This window comes from Olea europaea, unplaced genomic scaffold, assembly GCF_002742605.1.
Source record: "Olea europaea var. sylvestris unplaced genomic scaffold, O_europaea_v1 scaffold1450, whole genome shotgun sequence".
Classification (NCBI taxonomy): Eukaryota; Viridiplantae; Streptophyta; class Magnoliopsida; order Lamiales; family Oleaceae; genus Olea; species Olea europaea.
This window is the reverse complement of record NW_019232046.1, coordinates 888-19,021: the sequence shown is the minus strand read 5'-3', so window position 1 is coordinate 19,021 and position 18,134 is coordinate 888. Positions and strand designations below refer to the sequence as shown.

At 30.5% G+C, this 18,134-nt stretch overlaps 2 protein-coding genes across 2 annotated transcripts; both read left to right on the top strand.

Moving 5' to 3' along the window:
- The first annotated feature begins 408 nt into the window (after positions 1 to 408).
- Positions 409 to 9,738, top strand: LOC111376103 (alcohol-forming fatty acyl-CoA reductase-like). The gene is made up of 9 exons (XM_022999031.1): positions 409 to 572; positions 688 to 791; positions 3,437 to 3,639; positions 3,741 to 3,841; positions 5,237 to 5,429; positions 6,885 to 7,046; positions 7,157 to 7,238; positions 8,091 to 8,360; positions 9,589 to 9,738. The coding sequence occupies exons 1-9, from the start codon at positions 494 to 496 to the stop codon at positions 9,718 to 9,720; spliced, it is 1,326 nt and encodes a 441-aa protein (XP_022854799.1). The 5' UTR covers positions 409 to 493; the 3' UTR covers positions 9,721 to 9,738.
- Positions 9,739 to 11,993: 2,255 nt separating this feature from the next.
- LOC111376101 (fatty acyl-CoA reductase 3-like) lies at positions 11,994 to 17,894 on the top strand. The gene is made up of 8 exons (XM_022999030.1): positions 11,994 to 11,999; positions 12,422 to 12,445; positions 12,822 to 13,126; positions 13,228 to 13,328; positions 14,724 to 14,916; positions 16,370 to 16,531; positions 16,643 to 16,724; positions 17,580 to 17,894. Exons 1-8 carry the CDS (start codon positions 11,994 to 11,996, stop codon positions 17,877 to 17,879), a joined length of 1,173 nt encoding a protein of 390 aa, XP_022854798.1. The 3' UTR covers positions 17,880 to 17,894.
- Positions 17,895 to 18,134: the final 240 nt, after the last annotated feature.

Genomic DNA, 18,134 nt, shown 5'->3' with positions numbered 1-18,134 from the left:
TTCTATGGCCTGTTTTGCTTTCTTTTTACTCAGAAAATTTATGTCACATCTTGTAAAATCCACTCTTTTTTTGAAAAAGAACCTTTAGAAAAAAGAAAAAAAAAAAAAAAAGAACTGGAACATAGGCTATAACAGTATAAAAAATGCCGACCCATATAGCTGTGTGTGCTTCTGTCAAACCGCATGTCATGCATTATGTTGGTGTAGCTTGATCCTTATCTAAAGGATAAAATCGGAGTGACAGAAAATGCTTGACAGAAGCACTGACCTCCTCTCACAATTGCTGTGGGTCCCGCTGTGAATAAGAAATGTCGACTCCTGTAGCCGTGTGTGCTTCTGTCAAACTGCATGTCATGCATTATGTTGGTGTAGCTTGGTCCTTATCTAAAAGATTTTCACAAACAGTTGTAAGCGCGGCTGCTTACTGATTGTAGTTTGTATTCTCTATTTATAAGCCCGTTCTTTTGCTTCTGCATACATTCATTCCTGGGAAATGGAGTTTAGTAGCATTCTCCCGTTTCTTAAAAACAGGACTATTTTAATCACTGGTGCCACTGGCTTTCTGGCAAAGAGTAACTCTCTCTCTCTCTCTCTCTCTCTCTCTCTCTCTCTCTCTAATGTATTTGTCTCCATGATTATCTTTGGCCCGACTTAAAAGTTGCATGATTTTGTGTATTTATAATGCAGTTTACATTGAGAAGATTCTTAGGGTTCAGCCAAATGTGAAGAAGCTCTATCTTCTTTTAAGGGCTGGAGACACTAAATCAGCATTAAGTCGCTTTAACAATGAGGTACATAAATACAATTTAATTTTCTGTGCCGCAACTTTTGATTAATTTGCACTTTTTTTTTTTTTTTTTGGTTCTAGCTAGCAAACATGGTGCATAGCAGTCGCTGTGATCTTTTCGTAGGTGAAACCTAGGTCGCCACATTTGGTTTTCCCTTTAATTTTCTTTTTAATTATTTTCTTTATTATTTATGCTGATGTTATTAAAAAAGAGATAAGAAAATTTTCAAGAAACTTTGTATTTATCAAAGCCATCCTATGTATAATAGCAATCATAATTATATTTAGAGTGTAAAATTCTTTATATACTCCAAAAAGCTCTTCATTTTATTTTTTAATAAATGTTTATTGATTTTTCATCATTTATAAACATATTTTTTTAATGTTAACGATCAATAAATTCAAATATGATTTGAATAATCTAAAAAGTAGTAAATTTATAACTTATTATACTGCAATCATTATAAGTGAAAATAGAAAGTGTGTGAAATCAAACACACTCTTTATTTCAAAAATTTTAAATAGATAATTTCTTAAAAATGCTCTTAATGCTCAAAAACATACCTCGTGAAAGACATGCTTATACTAAAAAGAAAAAGTTATAATGCTTTATTTATATTATGAGGCAAAGAAGGCAAATATCTGTATTCTTTTTTTTTTTTCTTTTTAATTTCACCTTCCTCTAAATAAGAAAAACCTGAATCTAGGTCAATGGCATCACGAACTTCAGTTAATTTTTTAACTATTTTTTACAGATTTTTTGTTTTCATTTCTGTAGTAGTTCATCCTCAGTATTGTTTTCGGCCACTTCAGCAATTAAAAAGCTAATTTTTTTCCTTTTGCCTTTTGATATATGATTTAATTGTTTGTGTATGATTATCATTTTACAAAGGTAATTAGCACAAAAAATCCATACCTTTCATTGTTACGTGCAAAACGTCCTTACCTTCTTTTTTTTTTCTTTTTTTTTTTTTAACTCATTTTTACCCTTACCTTCACCCTTTATTGGGAAATCATCGTTTTCATCAAATTTTTCGTGTAAAATGACAAATATACCTCCTATTTAAATAAAACAATAAAAAGAAAAGAAAAGTTAAAGAGTAAATTGCAATCATATTTCCAAACTTTTTAAAAAATGCAAATGAGTCCAAATAAATTATTAAAAGTGTAATTATTACAAAACGTCCATACAATTCATTTTTTAACATTTTCACTCTTATTTTATATTTAATTACAAAAATCACTATTTTCACTCATTTTCTCAACTAAAAGCTGTAAAATGACAAATATATCCCCTCTTTAAATAAATAAAAATAAAGAAAGGAAAAATAAAGAACAAATTGCAACCATATTTCCAAAATTTTAAAAAAAATAGAAATAAATTTCAAATAAAGAATTAAAAAATAAAGTAATTTTTATTTTTTTTTAATGGAAATAACGATTTTCTTAATGAAATATGAAATAAGGGTAAAAAAAAAATCAAAAAATGAAACGTACAAACACTTTACAAAATAATAATGAAAGGTAATAACATTTTGTGCTAATTACCTTTTAATAATTTATTTGGACTCATTTGCACTTTTAAAAAAAAATTGGGAGTATGATTGCAATTTCTTTTTTTCACTTTTCTTTCTTTTTTTATTCTTTTATTTAAATAGAGAGTATATTTGTCATTTTACACAATTAATTTGATGAAAATGATGATTTTCGCAATAAAATATGAAGGTAAGGATAAAAGTATTAAAAAAATGAAAAGTAAGAACGTTTTACACAATAATATCGAAAGATAAGAATGTTTTGTGCTAATTACCCTCTTACAAATATAGAAAATTTTCAGGTCAATTTCATGTAAATTTTTCACAATAAAATTAGATGCTAGAGCTACAAAAATGAAATGTTGATGACCTCAAATTCAAGAATTTCAGTCGGAGGCCTCCTACAGTGCACATTTAGTTGAGTAAACGAATAACAAGAAACTGTGAACCGTGCTATTTAAGGTTTAAAAGGGATACTTGCCAGTGCAAAATTAGAACATGAGCTAGATTTTATTTATTTATTTGTATAGTGTAAAACTTACTTCTTATGAAATTTTTGTTACTATCAAACATATTTGAAGGTTACCATTTTTTTTCCTCCCTTACTTCTAGGTAGACAAGAGTTGCATGTTGAAAGTAACTAACTTACAATCAGTTAACCTGCATATTTTTAAAACTCACTTATTTATAAGCCTAGAACATCCTTTAAGCCAGTGGCGGATTCAGTCTTGAGTTTGAATACGAACTACAATACAAATATACATGAATTTATCTTTAAAAAAGAAAGAAGAAAGAAAAAAGTAGACATTTTCATGAGCGAACATGGACTAGCATGGTTGAGCATGTGTTTGTGTCCGCCGCTGCTCTAAGCAGATGTCTTAAATAGTTTCCACTTTTAGCTTTAAAAAAATGTTAATAAATGACTACCACAGCCCCTTCACATGTTGAAGGGGCCACATGAATTATTTAATTGTGGGCCCCCTCACAATGAGGTAGCTGTAATGGTGTTCAGCAATTAAAGCACGGTTTTGTTTGTTTTGCTGAATTTTCTCAACCTCCTAGTACTTTCGTTGATCTACTTACTGCTGTATTTATTGTTGCTTTCATATCCCAGGTTATTTCAAAGGATTTATTTGGGGTTCTGAAAGATCAACGTGGAGCAAATTTTACGTCTTTTATATCAGATAAGATTACAATTGTACCTGGTGATGTTACTTGTGAAAACTTGGGAATTAATGACTTGAATCTGTCACACGAGATATTCACAGAGGTAGATGTTGTGATTAATCTAGCTGCAACTACTAAGTTTGACGAAAGGTACGAAAAATTAATTCTCATAGTCCAAATCAAAAAATCTAATCACTCTTAAATGATTTTCTACCTACTTAATTAAAGTTACATTCAACAAACGCAAGCAGATATGACGTTGCACTGGGGATCAATACTCTTGGACCTATGCATGTTTTGAACTTTGCTAAAACGTGTGGTAAATTGAAGGTGCTTCTTCACGTATCAACTGGTTAGTATATTATTTTATTTCATATATTTTAACTTTTAGACTAGCTCTTTGATCGGTGTTGGGTTTGACAAGAATTATTTTGTGTTTTGTTCATTAAAAAATGAAAAAAAAGAGCATAGTATAACGATTGTAAGAGTGAATTACCACCTTACCTTATCCACATGAAAAAAAGAATTAAACTACTACAACAAAAAATGGGTAACAGAAATGTTGACACCCTCTCACATGTGTGTGGGGCCTGTGCAAATAAAGAATTTCCAAAAATAGTGGGCCCCACCTGAAATGTGAGTGATCTGTTAGAGTGCATGTCATCCATTTTCTGTTAGTGTAGCAGAATGCGTTAGGAAATAAAAGAGCTCAAGAATAGGTAAATGATAATAAAAACTAGGGTGACTCTTTTTGTTTTAATCAAACTATTACAAATATATAAAATTATTGTTCGAAAATAACTAATTACTTCTAACTTAACTAATGACTCTTTTTATTTCTAATACTCATTTTTAATTAAACATTTTACACGTAATTTCAAAATTATTTTCCTCATTTCTAATTACACATTCTCCGAAAAATCATTATTCAAAACATCATTTTCCTCCAATTTTTCTTTTTAATGGCTATCAAACATAAGTTTAGGAGTTAGACCGGAGCTATCATGGACATAATATGAAGTAACGTGTTTACCTTCCATGGACAAAGGAACATGAAACTCATTGTCAATCAAATATCCGTTTCAAACAAACGGGACCCCAGAATATGCATTCAATACTCAATAGACATATGCATTACTGAGTGGAACTTAATTTGAGTCATTTAGTTGTTAGTTTAGTCGTTCATTTTCAATCCCAAGTTCAAGAATAGTATGAATGAAACATGAAGATTTAATGCTGCGGTCTTCAAACTTTACCAAGTATAGCACATAGATCTCTCAATTCAACATTTTTATAATATACAAATCTCCAAACTTTCAATTTAAGAGCAGATTCATCCACTAGATGGAAACCATTAATTTTTTCGTTAAGTTCATGGGATTCACCACTTTTCAATCACACATTTCAACTTTTATTAGAATTTACTAATAATTTGATTATAATTTCCACCAAACAAGTGCTAAATAGGCAAGTGATTTAAAACGAAATAAGAAATTTCGATACCCAAATTAAATATGGAAAATTAAATTTGTTTGAGGATCATGTGCTACATTTGTTAAATATATGGATTGCAGCCACAAATTTTGTTTGAGAATAAGAACATCAATAACAAAAAACTAGTTCTTTTTTATTTAACTCTTGAATAGAAAATTTTTAACCACCTTGATCATGGCAAATCATCCATTTGTGGGGTGAAAAAGAGGGAGTCATACTTGATCATGACTAAACTTAAGGAGTTTTCTTTCAGCTTATGTGTGTGGTGAAAGAGAGGGAGTCATACTTGAGAAACCCTTCAACCTGGGTGACACTCTTAATGGAACATCTGGACTGGATATAAATGCTGAGAAACAACTAATTGAGGAAAGACTGAAAGAACTCAATGCTGAGAATGTTTCTGCAAAATCGATTACCTCAGCAATGAAGGATTTGGGAATTCAAAGGTTTGTCTACAGAAACATATAATTTTCACAATACCTTTTTTCAGTTCCAGGATAAGTATATATGAACTTTTACGATAATTAAGAGGGAAAAAATGTAAAATTTTTGCTTGATCAAAAGGTATGTTGATTAGAGAACGTATATATTTAGCTCCTATAATTGATTGATAAGCATTAAAATCTAGATTTTAATTTAAATCAAATTTAAAGCCAACGATTAATAATTTTTGAACCACACATTTAATCAATTTTTATCAAAAATTACTAAAATAATTATTTTGATCCCAACCAATCAGGGGGCTTAATTTTTATGTAATTTTTTTTTTGTTTTTTAAACACGTCTAAATATGCTATTTTTTTAGTTACATCTAATTAAAAATTAGAAAGGTTTATTTGTATATTATTTTCAACTTTGATCACAAAAATATTTATTTGTTTTCTTCTTGCTTATTCACGTGTACATAAATTTAATTATGAGTAAAGATCATTTTGAACATCACAGATTTATTGAATATATCAACAAAAATATGTATATCATCTAATTGGTAATTTAAATTAGTTTAGAGTTTAGATAGTACGGTTAAGTATCATGAAGTAGACAAAAGTTATGAGTTCAAATCTCACCATCATTCAGAGATGGAGGACTGGGTTGAGTTATATAGAAAAATTAAAATATAAAATATATCATAATACATATATTGAAAACTAAATCTTAAATTATTGAAAAGAAAGTCTCTATTAGGTAAAAGTTGCATTTTGTGGCTACATACACTTGGATTGAATCCCAACAGCTATATTTTCAGAGCATCTCTAAGAAATCCTTTATCTTTAAATAGTATTTTTTTTTTTTTGAGAACATTTATAAATTTAAAGAGTTAAATTTTTAATATACTCCAACGAACTCTTTATTTTTAACACTTAATTTTACTACTCTAAAAAAAATATTTATTATTTTTTATATTTTATTTTAACTAACTTTTCTCTAAATTATTTTATTATTTTTCTCCTTTGAATGCATTTAATTATAGAGAGTGAGTTTGACTCTCCCCTCTAAATTAAAAACTAATTTAAATAGTCTCTTGGAGTATGATTTTAAGAGTTGACTCTTTAAAATAGAGAGTATCTCTTACTTAAAGAATCTTTTGAAAATGCTCTAAGTTGTGCATTTTAGTGAATGTTGGGATTCAAACCCTAGTAACTAGGTTCACAAAATACAATTTTTACCCCTAAATTTTGATGAATACTTTCTTATTAATAACCTACAGTTTTAATATTTATTATATGTTTGAAGCCATAAATATGAAGGAAAAAAAATGCATCCTCTAACTAGTGTGTAAATGTTTAGATGCTTTAGTCAATCAAAGAAATAAATAATTTACACAAAGCATAAACTTTATGGATTGATACAATTAACATATTCCATAAAATTCCTCTTACATTTCTCTTAAAATCTCACAGAGCAAGAAAGTATGGTTGGCCAAATACCTATGCATTTACAAAGGCAATGGGAGAAATGCTTATTGGAATCTTCAAACAAAACATACCCCTCGTCATCATCCGTCCAACCATTATAACTAGTACATATAAAGAGCCCTTTCCCGGTTGGCTTGAAGGAGTCAGGTAATTTTTATTTTTTAAAATAAAAAACGGTTGAAGGAAACTATATAAATATTATTATTTTTTCTTTGGCAATTCATATTTTCGTCCCCATGTCTTCTTTGTACATACAGAAACATTGATAGCTTTGTAGTTGGATATGGTAAAGGAAGGATTAAATGCATTCCTGGAGATCCTCATAGCATAGTAGACTTGGTGAGTATCGATGGTAACTTTTATTTTATTTTATTTAGTTCTTTATTTTTGCAAATAAAGATTCAATAGCATACTCCTAGTATAGTTTTCTTATTCTCTCACGACTGAAAATATAAATGTTAAATATCGTTTATACTTTTGCTGGGTTTACAGAACAGAACCCCTACTAACACTCACACCAAGTGGGTCCACATCATATTAAAAAATACCAAAAACTCCCACCCACCCTCTCGATGTTGTGAGTGTTCGGTATGATGTCTGTGAACCCGTACCCTATAAATGAAGCACCACCCAGAAATGAATAGGGTCTAGATAAGGAGCGTGCTGAATGTGAAAGTATTATAAGAGTGTATTTGATCCAAACTAGATGGAATTATAAAGCATGTAATTATTGAGATTGAAATTATGCTTTAACATTGGAACTATGACCAAATAATAGATTCTTCAAGGCTTCAAAACAATCTCAAATTGAATCGAGACAACATGTGCACATGCATAAGGCAAAACTATCCTCCTCTTTCTCCTTGGTTGTCCACGTCGATTTTTAAGTAGGCTTAAATCCTAAGGTGCACTAAGTCCAATCAATCAATTATGATAATAAATATTAAATAACTAAATTAGAGTTAAATATTGTTGAGATTTGGTAGAACTAGTTTTAATAAATCAAAAGCCTAATCAATATTAGCACTAATTCGAAATGTTTTAGCAGGTTTGCACGTTTCACAGACATGTTTATTGTAAAAAATAACTAAATAAATAATTTTATCCCTCCATTAACTTAAACTTTTAGATGACTTGGTTAAATGCTCTCTCGATGTTCAATATTCGAATGCAATACCTGTTTGCAAGCAGATTCCAGCAGACATGGTGGTGAATGCTATGATAGCAGCAACGGTGGCTCATGCGGATGAACCTGATACTCACATTATTTACCATGTTGGATCTTCTATGGCTAACCCCGTCTCTTATAGCTCTCTTCAAGATTTTGGACTCCATTACTTCACCAAGAATCCATGGAATGGTGAGGATGGAAAGCCAACCATTGTTGTCAAGGCTATGCAGTTGAGTTCCATGGCTATCTTTCAAAGATACATGAAGATTCGTTACCTGATTCCTTTGAAGGTACGATATGCCTGTTACATACAGTACTAAATAGTAAAAGACATTATGATTTAGGGTTGAAAATGCGATTAGCCTCTCAACTTACAATGAAGTTTCACGTTGGTCGTCAAATTTTATTTTGTTTCCAAACAGTCAATAATTTTTTGATCACTCGTTAAACTATCTTTTGTTTTTTCAAGGAATGTCTGGTGTGGTTGATGATAATCTAATGCATAATCGTCATAAGAGCACCAATGCATTTCAGGGATTGGAGTCTGTTGACAACTAAATAGAAAGACTTTCGATTTACATGATGTTAATGTCTAATAAGAGCACAACCTAATTCAAAGTCATTTCCAATTAATCCTATCTATAATTCAAATTACATCTCTAGTGTATATTTAATAAGAGAAAAAAAAAATACTAATAAACATGAGAGAGAGAGAGAAAGAGATTATACTATGGTGACTAACATTTTCATAACAATCTCTATATTTTACATGGTCCTCTGATAATGTCTACTTTTTCCATCTAGATAAAATCCTAGATATGTTGCATTGGAAAGAAATTATTAAGAACATTATTTATTTTAGCTTACGTACATAACAACATTTTTAGGAAAGTCCATCTCAATGTTAGAGATGCTTTAAAAGTGTTGAACATCACACATTCCTTCGAAAACCTAACTGGATATAATCAAATACAAACAAAAGCCGAACTCCAATAATTTCTTTTAAATGAAATATTTTTTTGTGAAAACAACCAGATTTCTCCCGAACTTAAGAGACTAAACAGCTTTTACCAATGTACTTTACAAGTTTTTGAGTTACTTTTCTTCATTAATATTTTTGGATTATGTATAATATTCAGTGTTGCATGCCTAGATGTGAAGCTTTGACCTAGCCGTCAAACCACACTTTATGCTATTTGATGAATAGGCTTGAAAAAACTTGAAACTTAGTATGTTGTCTAATCAAGGCTTATGTTTTTTAGAACACTACTAATATCTTGTACAAACATATTTTTATGATTATCGAAATGAACTGTATTGACATCAATATAGCCTCCGTTGTTTCAATTTTTTTACAAAAAAATTTACTTTCAAAATAAGATTTTAATTTTAATTTACATTTCTCATGATTCACAACACTACACTCTTATCCACCACACGTTTCTTGAAAATGAACTTTTTTAGTATAAGATAAGATAACAAAGGCATTGTGTTGAATTTGCTCTCGTTATTGTGTAGGTACTGTATATCGTGAATGCAATACTATGTCAATATTTTGGGGATATCTATCGTAATCTTCGTCGGAAGGTCATGTTCTTGATGCGATTGGTTGAACTTTTCAGTCCCTACATCTTCTTTAAAGGAATGTAAGTGTGCATAATCTTTTCGGATAGACAATATCTAGCCTGAGCTCTATTTTCTGGAAGAAAAAAAAATCTTAAACAGAATTTTGACATCATTCAACCACACATTTTTTAATAAAATAATATTATCCTCAAATCTAAAACTTTCCTTATTTTTTAACTATACATTTCCCATCAATAGACTATTCAAAAATGTATTTTTCCTCCAAAATGGAGCTCAAACAAGGGCCTAATTTCTAACCCCTTATAGTTGGGGTAGATGTAATTGAACCCATAGAGTAAACCAAAATTTTAGTTGCTTCATATTCTCAAATAAACATTAAAATAAATGGAGTGACCAAAAGAGGTATCAAAAGCTCATACTGCCCTTAGAGAAGCCGTCACATGCCTCATTAGCACAAACGAGTCAGCCAGGCCTGAATTTAAAAAAAAAAAATATATTGTGTTTTTCTAAACAGTATTTGGTGCAAAAGTTAATTGTAAGAGTGCTTTAAAGTCATTGGGATCAGATGATTACATAATTCCTGAAGGCCATTGCTTAAAGGAGGAATGTTGTGTCAAGAATGGACAATATGGATGTACAATCACAGAAGGCTTATCAGAAATAGTCACTGAGTAGATGTTGTTGCTTGCTTAAGAATGAAATATTTGTTAGAATTTTTCTATGTTGGCATGATAATGAATAGACCTATGGTTTATTAAAACAATTGATACATCTTAATATTATTTTGGAATGCCTACTTGATTATGTTTCTATTAACCTCAACTTCCGTAGGGATAATGTTTCCAACAAGTAGATACTCCACGTAGATGCCTTCTTGCGCATGATAGCAGACCGTTAGTCAATCGAGGCATTTTCTAGTAGTTGTAGAGGTGGCCATGAACACTCCAACGGTCAGATTAGTTGACGATGAAGAAAAAAAAAGGAAACAACACACTTTAATTTCAAAATAATAAAACAAGGTGTATACTTAAATGTAGAGGATTGCATTACCTTTCAATGAAAATAAGTGTGAGTATTTATAGAGAAAGTGGTGAATTTGAGACTGTTAGATGTGGGGACAAGTGGCCACATTTGTTGAACAAGCGTCCACTCCTAAATATCAATCAATCAGTCTCTTATGGGAGGACATTTAATGCTTCTTAAAGAGTGAATTTTGTGATTTGACCATTTAGTGTCTACTATATAAACATCACATTAATCAATTATACTCCCCGATGAACTCCTGTATGGACCCGTGAGTTTACTCCTTAAAAGTTTAAGAGAGTCAGATTTTTTAGCTCAGCAAATGCCAGCGGTATTTTATCGACAAGGATGTTGTTCGACAGATCCATTGATTTCAAGTTCTTCAAATCACTAATATTGGTAGTCAAGGGCCTAGAAAGAACATTCACTTGAAGAAATAGTATGTATAGATTCTATTAGATTCTATTACCTCCCAATTTACGTCGAAATCTCACTGAAAAGTGCGCAGTTGGCGGCATCAAATCTTATTAACTTGGACAAATTATCGATTTCTTTGGGTAAATCACCAGAAAATTTGTTGTAATACCCAATATAGAGCTCCTTAAGCCGAGTTAGGTTCCCGAGTTATTTTGGGATCTCTCTAGTGAGCTCGTTGCCGAAAACAGCGAGTTATTCAAGATTAAGGGATGTGTCGTACTCTGGCAGGACCTGACCCGAGAAGAAATTAACTCCAAGATGTAAATGGCAAAGATTAGTGAGTAAATACAATTCAATTGGAATGACATCCGTCATAACATTGTTGTAAATGTCAAGAACTTGCAGGCTTTTCAAGCGGGAGAGCTCCTCGGGGAAGATGATGAATGATTTATTTTTTATTTTTAGTTTTGATTTTTAATTGTATATTTGTGATTAATTTGTAATTTTTTTTTGAAATTTTGGGACTATTGTTGCATTAGTTCTTTATCTTTTATTTTATTTTATTTTCGTTTTATTTGAATAGGAAGGTAAAATTCTCTTTTTATTGAAAAAATGAATGAAAATAATGATTTTTACAATGAAATAAGAGTGAAAGTGTCAAAAAATAAAACGTGTGGACGTTTTGTACAATAATAATGAAATGTATGGATGTTTTTTGCTAATTATCCTTCCAATTAAATATTGGACTCATTTGTACTTTTAAAAAAAATTGGGAGTATGATTGCAATTTCTTTTTTTCACTTTTCTTTCTTTTTTTATTCTTTTATTTAAATAGAGAGTATATTTGTCATTTTACACAATTAATTTGATGAAAATGATGATTTTCGCAATAAAATATGAAGGTAAGGATAAAAGTATTAAAAAAATGAAAAGTAAGAACGTTTTACACAATAATATTGAAAGATAAGAATGTTTTGTGCTAATTACCCTCTTACAAATATAGAAAATTTTCAGGTCAATTTCATGTAAATTTTTCACAATAAAATTAGATGCTAGAGCTACAAAAATGAAATGTTGATGACCTCAAATTCAAGAATTTCAGTCGGAGGCCTCCTACAGTGCACATTTAGTTGAGTAAACGAATAACAAGAAACTGTGAACCGTGCTATTTAAGGTTTAAAAGGGATACTTGCCAGTGCAAAATTAGAACATGAGCTAGATTTTATTTATTTATTTGTATAGTGTAAAACTTACTTCTTATGAAATTTTTGTTACTATCAAACATATTTGAAGGTTACCATTTTTTTTCCTCCCTTACTTCTAGGTAGACAAGAGTTGCATGTTGAAAGTAACTAACTTACAATCAGTTAACCTGCATATTTTTAAAACTCACTTATTTATAAGCCTAGAACATCCTTTAAGCCAGTGGCGGATTCAGTCTTGAGTTTGAATACGAACTACAATACAAATATACATGAATTTATCTTTAAAAAAGAAAGAAGAAAGAAAAAAGTAGACATTTTCATGAGCGAACATGGACTAGCATGGTTGAGCATGTGTTTGTGTCCGCCGCTGCTCTAAGCAGATGTCTTAAATAGTTTCCACTTTTAGCTTTAAAAAAATGTTAATAAATGACTACCACAGCCCCTTCACATGTTGAAGGGGCCACATGAATTATTTAATTGTGGGCCCCCTCACAATGAGGTAGCTGTAATGGTGTTCAGCAATTAAAGCACGGTTTTGTTTGTTTTGCTGAATTTTCTCAACCTCCTAGTACTTTCGTTGATCTACTTACTGCTGTATTTATTGTTGCTTTCATATCCCAGGTTATTTCAAAGGATTTATTTGGGGTTCTGAAAGATCAACGTGGAGCAAATTTTACGTCTTTTATATCAGATAAGATTACAATTGTACCTGGTGATGTTACTTGTGAAAACTTGGGAATTAATGACTTGAATCTGTCACACGAGATATTCACAGAGGTAGATGTTGTGATTAATCTAGCTGCAACTACTAAGTTTGACGAAAGGTACGAAAAATTAATTCTCATAGTCCAAATCAAAAAATCTAATCACTCTTAAATGATTTTCTACCTACTTAATTAAAGTTACATTCAACAAACGCAAGCAGATATGACGTTGCACTGGGGATCAATACTCTTGGACCTATGCATGTTTTGAACTTTGCTAAAACGTGTGGTAAATTGAAGGTGCTTCTTCACGTATCAACTGGTTAGTATATTATTTTATTTCATATATTTTAACTTTTAGACTAGCTCTTTGATCGGTGTTGGGTTTGACAAGAATTATTTTGTGTTTTGTTCATTAAAAAATGAAAAAAAAGAGCATAGTATAACGATTGTAAGAGTGAATTACCACCTTACCTTATCCACATGAAAAAAAGAATTAAACTACTACAACAAAAAATGGGTAACAGAAATGTTGACACCCTCTCACATGTGTGTGGGGCCTGTGCAAATAAAGAATTTCCAAAAATAGTGGGCCCCACCTGAAATGTGAGTGATCTGTTAGAGTGCATGTCATCCATTTTCTGTTAGTGTAGCAGAATGCGTTAGGAAATAAAAGAGCTCAAGAATAGGTAAATGATAATAAAAACTAGGGTGACTCTTTTTGTTTTAATCAAACTATTACAAATATATAAAATTATTGTTCGAAAATAACTAATTACTTCTAACTTAACTAATGACTCTTTTTATTTCTAATACTCATTTTTAATTAAACATTTTACACGTAATTTCAAAATTATTTTCCTCATTTCTAATTACACATTCTCCGAAAAATCATTATTCAAAACATCATTTTCCTCCAATTTTTCTTTTTAATGGCTATCAAACATAAGTTTAGGAGTTAGACCGGAGCTATCATGGACATAATATGAAGTAACGTGTTTACCTTCCATGGACAAAGGAACATGAAACTCATTGTCAATCAAATATCCGTTTCAAACAAACGGGACCCCAGAATATGCATTCAATACTCAATAGACATATGCATTACTGAGTGGAACTTAATTTGAGTCATTTAGTTGTTAGTTTAGTCGTTCATTTTCAATCCCAAGTTCAAGAATAGTATGAATGAAACATGAAGATTTAATGCTGCGGTCTTCAAACTTTACCAAGTATAGCACATAGATCTCTCAATTCAACATTTTTATAATATACAAATCTCCAAACTTTCAATTTAAGAGCAGATTCATCCACTAGATGGAAACCATTAATTTTTTCGTTAAGTTCATGGGATTCACCACTTTTCAATCACACATTTCAACTTTTATTAGAATTTACTAATAATTTGATTATAATTTCCACCAAACAAGTGCTAAATAGGCAAGTGATTTAAAACGAAATAAGAAATTTCGATACCCAAATTAAATATGGAAAATTAAATTTGTTTGAGGATCATGTGCTACATTTGTTAAATATATGGATTGCAGCCACAAATTTTGTTTGAGAATAAGAACATCAATAACAAAAAACTAGTTCTTTTTTATTTAACTCTTGAATAGAAAATTTTTAACCACCTTGATCATGGCAAATCATCCATTTGTGGGGTGAAAAAGAGGGAGTCATACTTGATCATGACTAAACTTAAGGAGTTTTCTTTCAGCTTATGTGTGTGGTGAAAGAGAGGGAGTCATACTTGAGAAACCCTTCAACCTGGGTGACACTCTTAATGGAACATCTGGACTGGATATAAATGCTGAGAAACAACTAATTGAGGAAAGACTGAAAGAACTCAATGCTGAGAATGTTTCTGCAAAATCGATTACCTCAGCAATGAAGGATTTGGGAATTCAAAGGTTTGTCTACAGAAACATATAATTTTCACAATACCTTTTTTCAGTTCCAGGATAAGTATGTATGAACTTTTACGATAATTAAGAGGGAAAAAATGTAAAATTTTTGCTTGATCAAAAGGTATGTTGATTAGAGAACGTATATATTTAGCTCCTATAATTGATTGATAAGCATTAAAATCTAGATTTTAATTTAAATCAAATTTAAAGTCAACGATTAATAATTTTTGAACCACACATTTAATCAATTTTTATCAAAAATTACTAAAATAATTATTTTGTTCCCAACCAATCAGGGGGCTTAATTTTTATGTAATTTTGTTTTTGTTTTTTAAACACGTCTAAATATGCTATTTTTTTAGTTACATCTAATTAAAAATTAGAAAGGTTTATTTGTATATTATTTTCAACTTTGATCACAAAAATATTTATTTGTTTTCTTCTTGCTTATTCACGTGTACATAAATTTAATTATGAGTAAAGATCATTTTGAACATCACAGATTTATTGAATATATCAACAAAAATATGTATATCATCTAATTGGTAATTTAAATTAGTTTAGAGTTTAGATAGTACGGTTAAGTATCATGAAGTAGACAAAAGTTATGAGTTCAAATCTCACCATCATTCAGAGATGGAGGACTGGGTTGAGTTATATAGAAAAATTAAAATATAAAATATATCATAATACATATATTGAAAACTAAATCTTAAATTATTGAAAAGAAAGTCTCTATTAGGTAAAAGTTGCATTTTGTGGCTACATACACTTGGATTGAATCCCAACAGCTATATTTTCAGAGCATCTCTAAGAAATCCTTTATCTTTAAATAGTATTTTTTTTTTTTGAGAACATTTATAAATTTAAAGAGTTAAATTTTTAATATACTCCAACGAGCTCTTTATATTTAACACTTAATTTTACTACTCTAAAAAAAATATTTATTATTTTTTATATTTTATTTTAACTAACTTTTCTCTAGATTATTTTATTATTTTCTCCTTTGAATGCATTTAATTATAGAGAGTGAGTTTGACTCCCCCCTCTAAATTAAAAACTAATTTAAATAGTCTCTTGGAGTATGATTTTAAGGATTGATTCTTTAAAATAGATAGCATCTCATATTTAAAGAATCTTTTAAAAATGCTCTAAGTTGTGCATTTTAGTGAATGTTGTGATTCAAACCCTAGTTACTAGGTTCACAAAATACAATTTTTATGCCTAAATTTTGATGGATACTTTCTTATTAATAACCTACAGTTTTAATATTTATTATATGTTTGAAGTCATAAATATGAAGGAAAAAAAATGCATCCTCTAACTAGTGTGTAAATGTTTAGATGCTTTAGTCAATCAAAGTAATAAATAATTTACACAAAGCATAAACTTTATGGATTGATACAATTAACATATTCCATAAAATTCCTCTTACATTTCTCTTAAAATCTCACAGAGCAAGAAAGTATGGTTGGCCAAATACCTACGCATTTACAAAGGCAATGGGAGAAATGCTTATTGGAATCTTCAAACAAAACATACCCCTCGTCATCATCCGTCCAACCATTATAACTAGTACATATAAAGAGCCCTTTCCCGGTTGGCTTGAAGGAGTCAGGTAATTTTTTATTTTTTAAAATAAAAAACGGTTGAAGGAAACTATATAAATATTATTATTTTTTCTTTGGCAATTCATATTTTCGTCCCCATGTCTTCTTTGTACATACAGAAACATTGATAGCTTTGTACTTGGATATGGTAAAGGAAGGATTAAATGCATTCCTGGAGATCCTCATAGCATAGTAGACTTGGTGAGTATCGATGGTAACTTTTATTTTATTTTATTTAGTTTTTTATTTTTGCAAATAAAGATTCAATAGCATACTCCTAGTATAGTTTTCTTATTGTCTCACAACTGAAAATATAAATGTTAAATATCGTTTATACTTTTGTTGGGTTTACAGAACAGAACCCCTACTAACACTCACATCAAGTGGCTCCACATCATATAAAAAAATACCAAAAACCCCCCACCCGCCCTTCTCGATGCTGTGAGTGTTCGGTACGATGTCTGTGAACCCGTACCCTATAAATGAAGCACCACCCAGAAAGGAATAGGGTCTAGATGAGGAGCATGCTGAATGTGAAAGTATTATAAGAGTATATTTGATCCAAACTAGATGGAATTATAAAGCATGTAATTATTGAGATTGAAATTATGCTTTAACATTGGAACTATGACTAAATAATGGATTCTTCAAGGCTTCAAAACAATCTCAAATTGAATCGAGACAACATGTACACTTGCATAAGGCAAAACTATCCTTCTCTTTCTCCTTGGTTGTACACGTCGATTTTTAAGTAGGCTTAAATCCTAAGGTGCACTAAGTCCAATCAATCAATTATGATAATAAAAATTAAATAACTAAATTAGATTTCAAATATTGTTGAGATTTGGTAAAACCAGTTTTAATAAATCAAAAGCCTAATCAATATTAGCACTAATTCGAAATGTTTTAGCAGGCTTGCACGTTTCACAGACATGTTTATTGTAAAAAATAACTAAATAAATAATTTTATCCCTCCATTAACTTAAACTTTTAGATGACTTGGTTAAATGCTCTCTCGATGTTCAATATTCGAATGCAATACCTGTTTGCAAGCAGATTCCAGCAGACATGGTGGTGAATGCTATGATAGCAGCAATGGTGGCTCATGCGGATGAACCTGATACTCACATTATTTACCATGTTGGATCTTCTATGGCTAACCCCGTCTCTTATAGCTCTCTTCAAGATTTTGGACTCCATTACTTCACCAAGAATCCATGGACTGGTGAGGATGGAAAGCCAACCATTGTTGTCAAGGCTATGCAGTTGAGTTCCATGGCTATCTTTCAAAGATACATGAAGATTCGTTACCTGATTCCTTTGAAGGTACGATATGCCTGTTACATACAGTACTAAATAGTAAAAGACATTATGATTTAGGGTTGAAAATGCGATTAGCCTCTCAACTTACAATGAAGTTTCACGTTGGTCGTCAAATTTTATTTTGTTTCCAAACAGTCAATAATTTTTTGATCACTCGTTAAACTATCTTTTGTTTTTTCAAGGAATGTCTGGTGTGGTTGATGATAATCTAATGCATAATCGTCATAAGAGCACCAATGCATTTCAGGGATTGGAGTCTGTTGACAACTAAATAGAAAGACTTTCGAT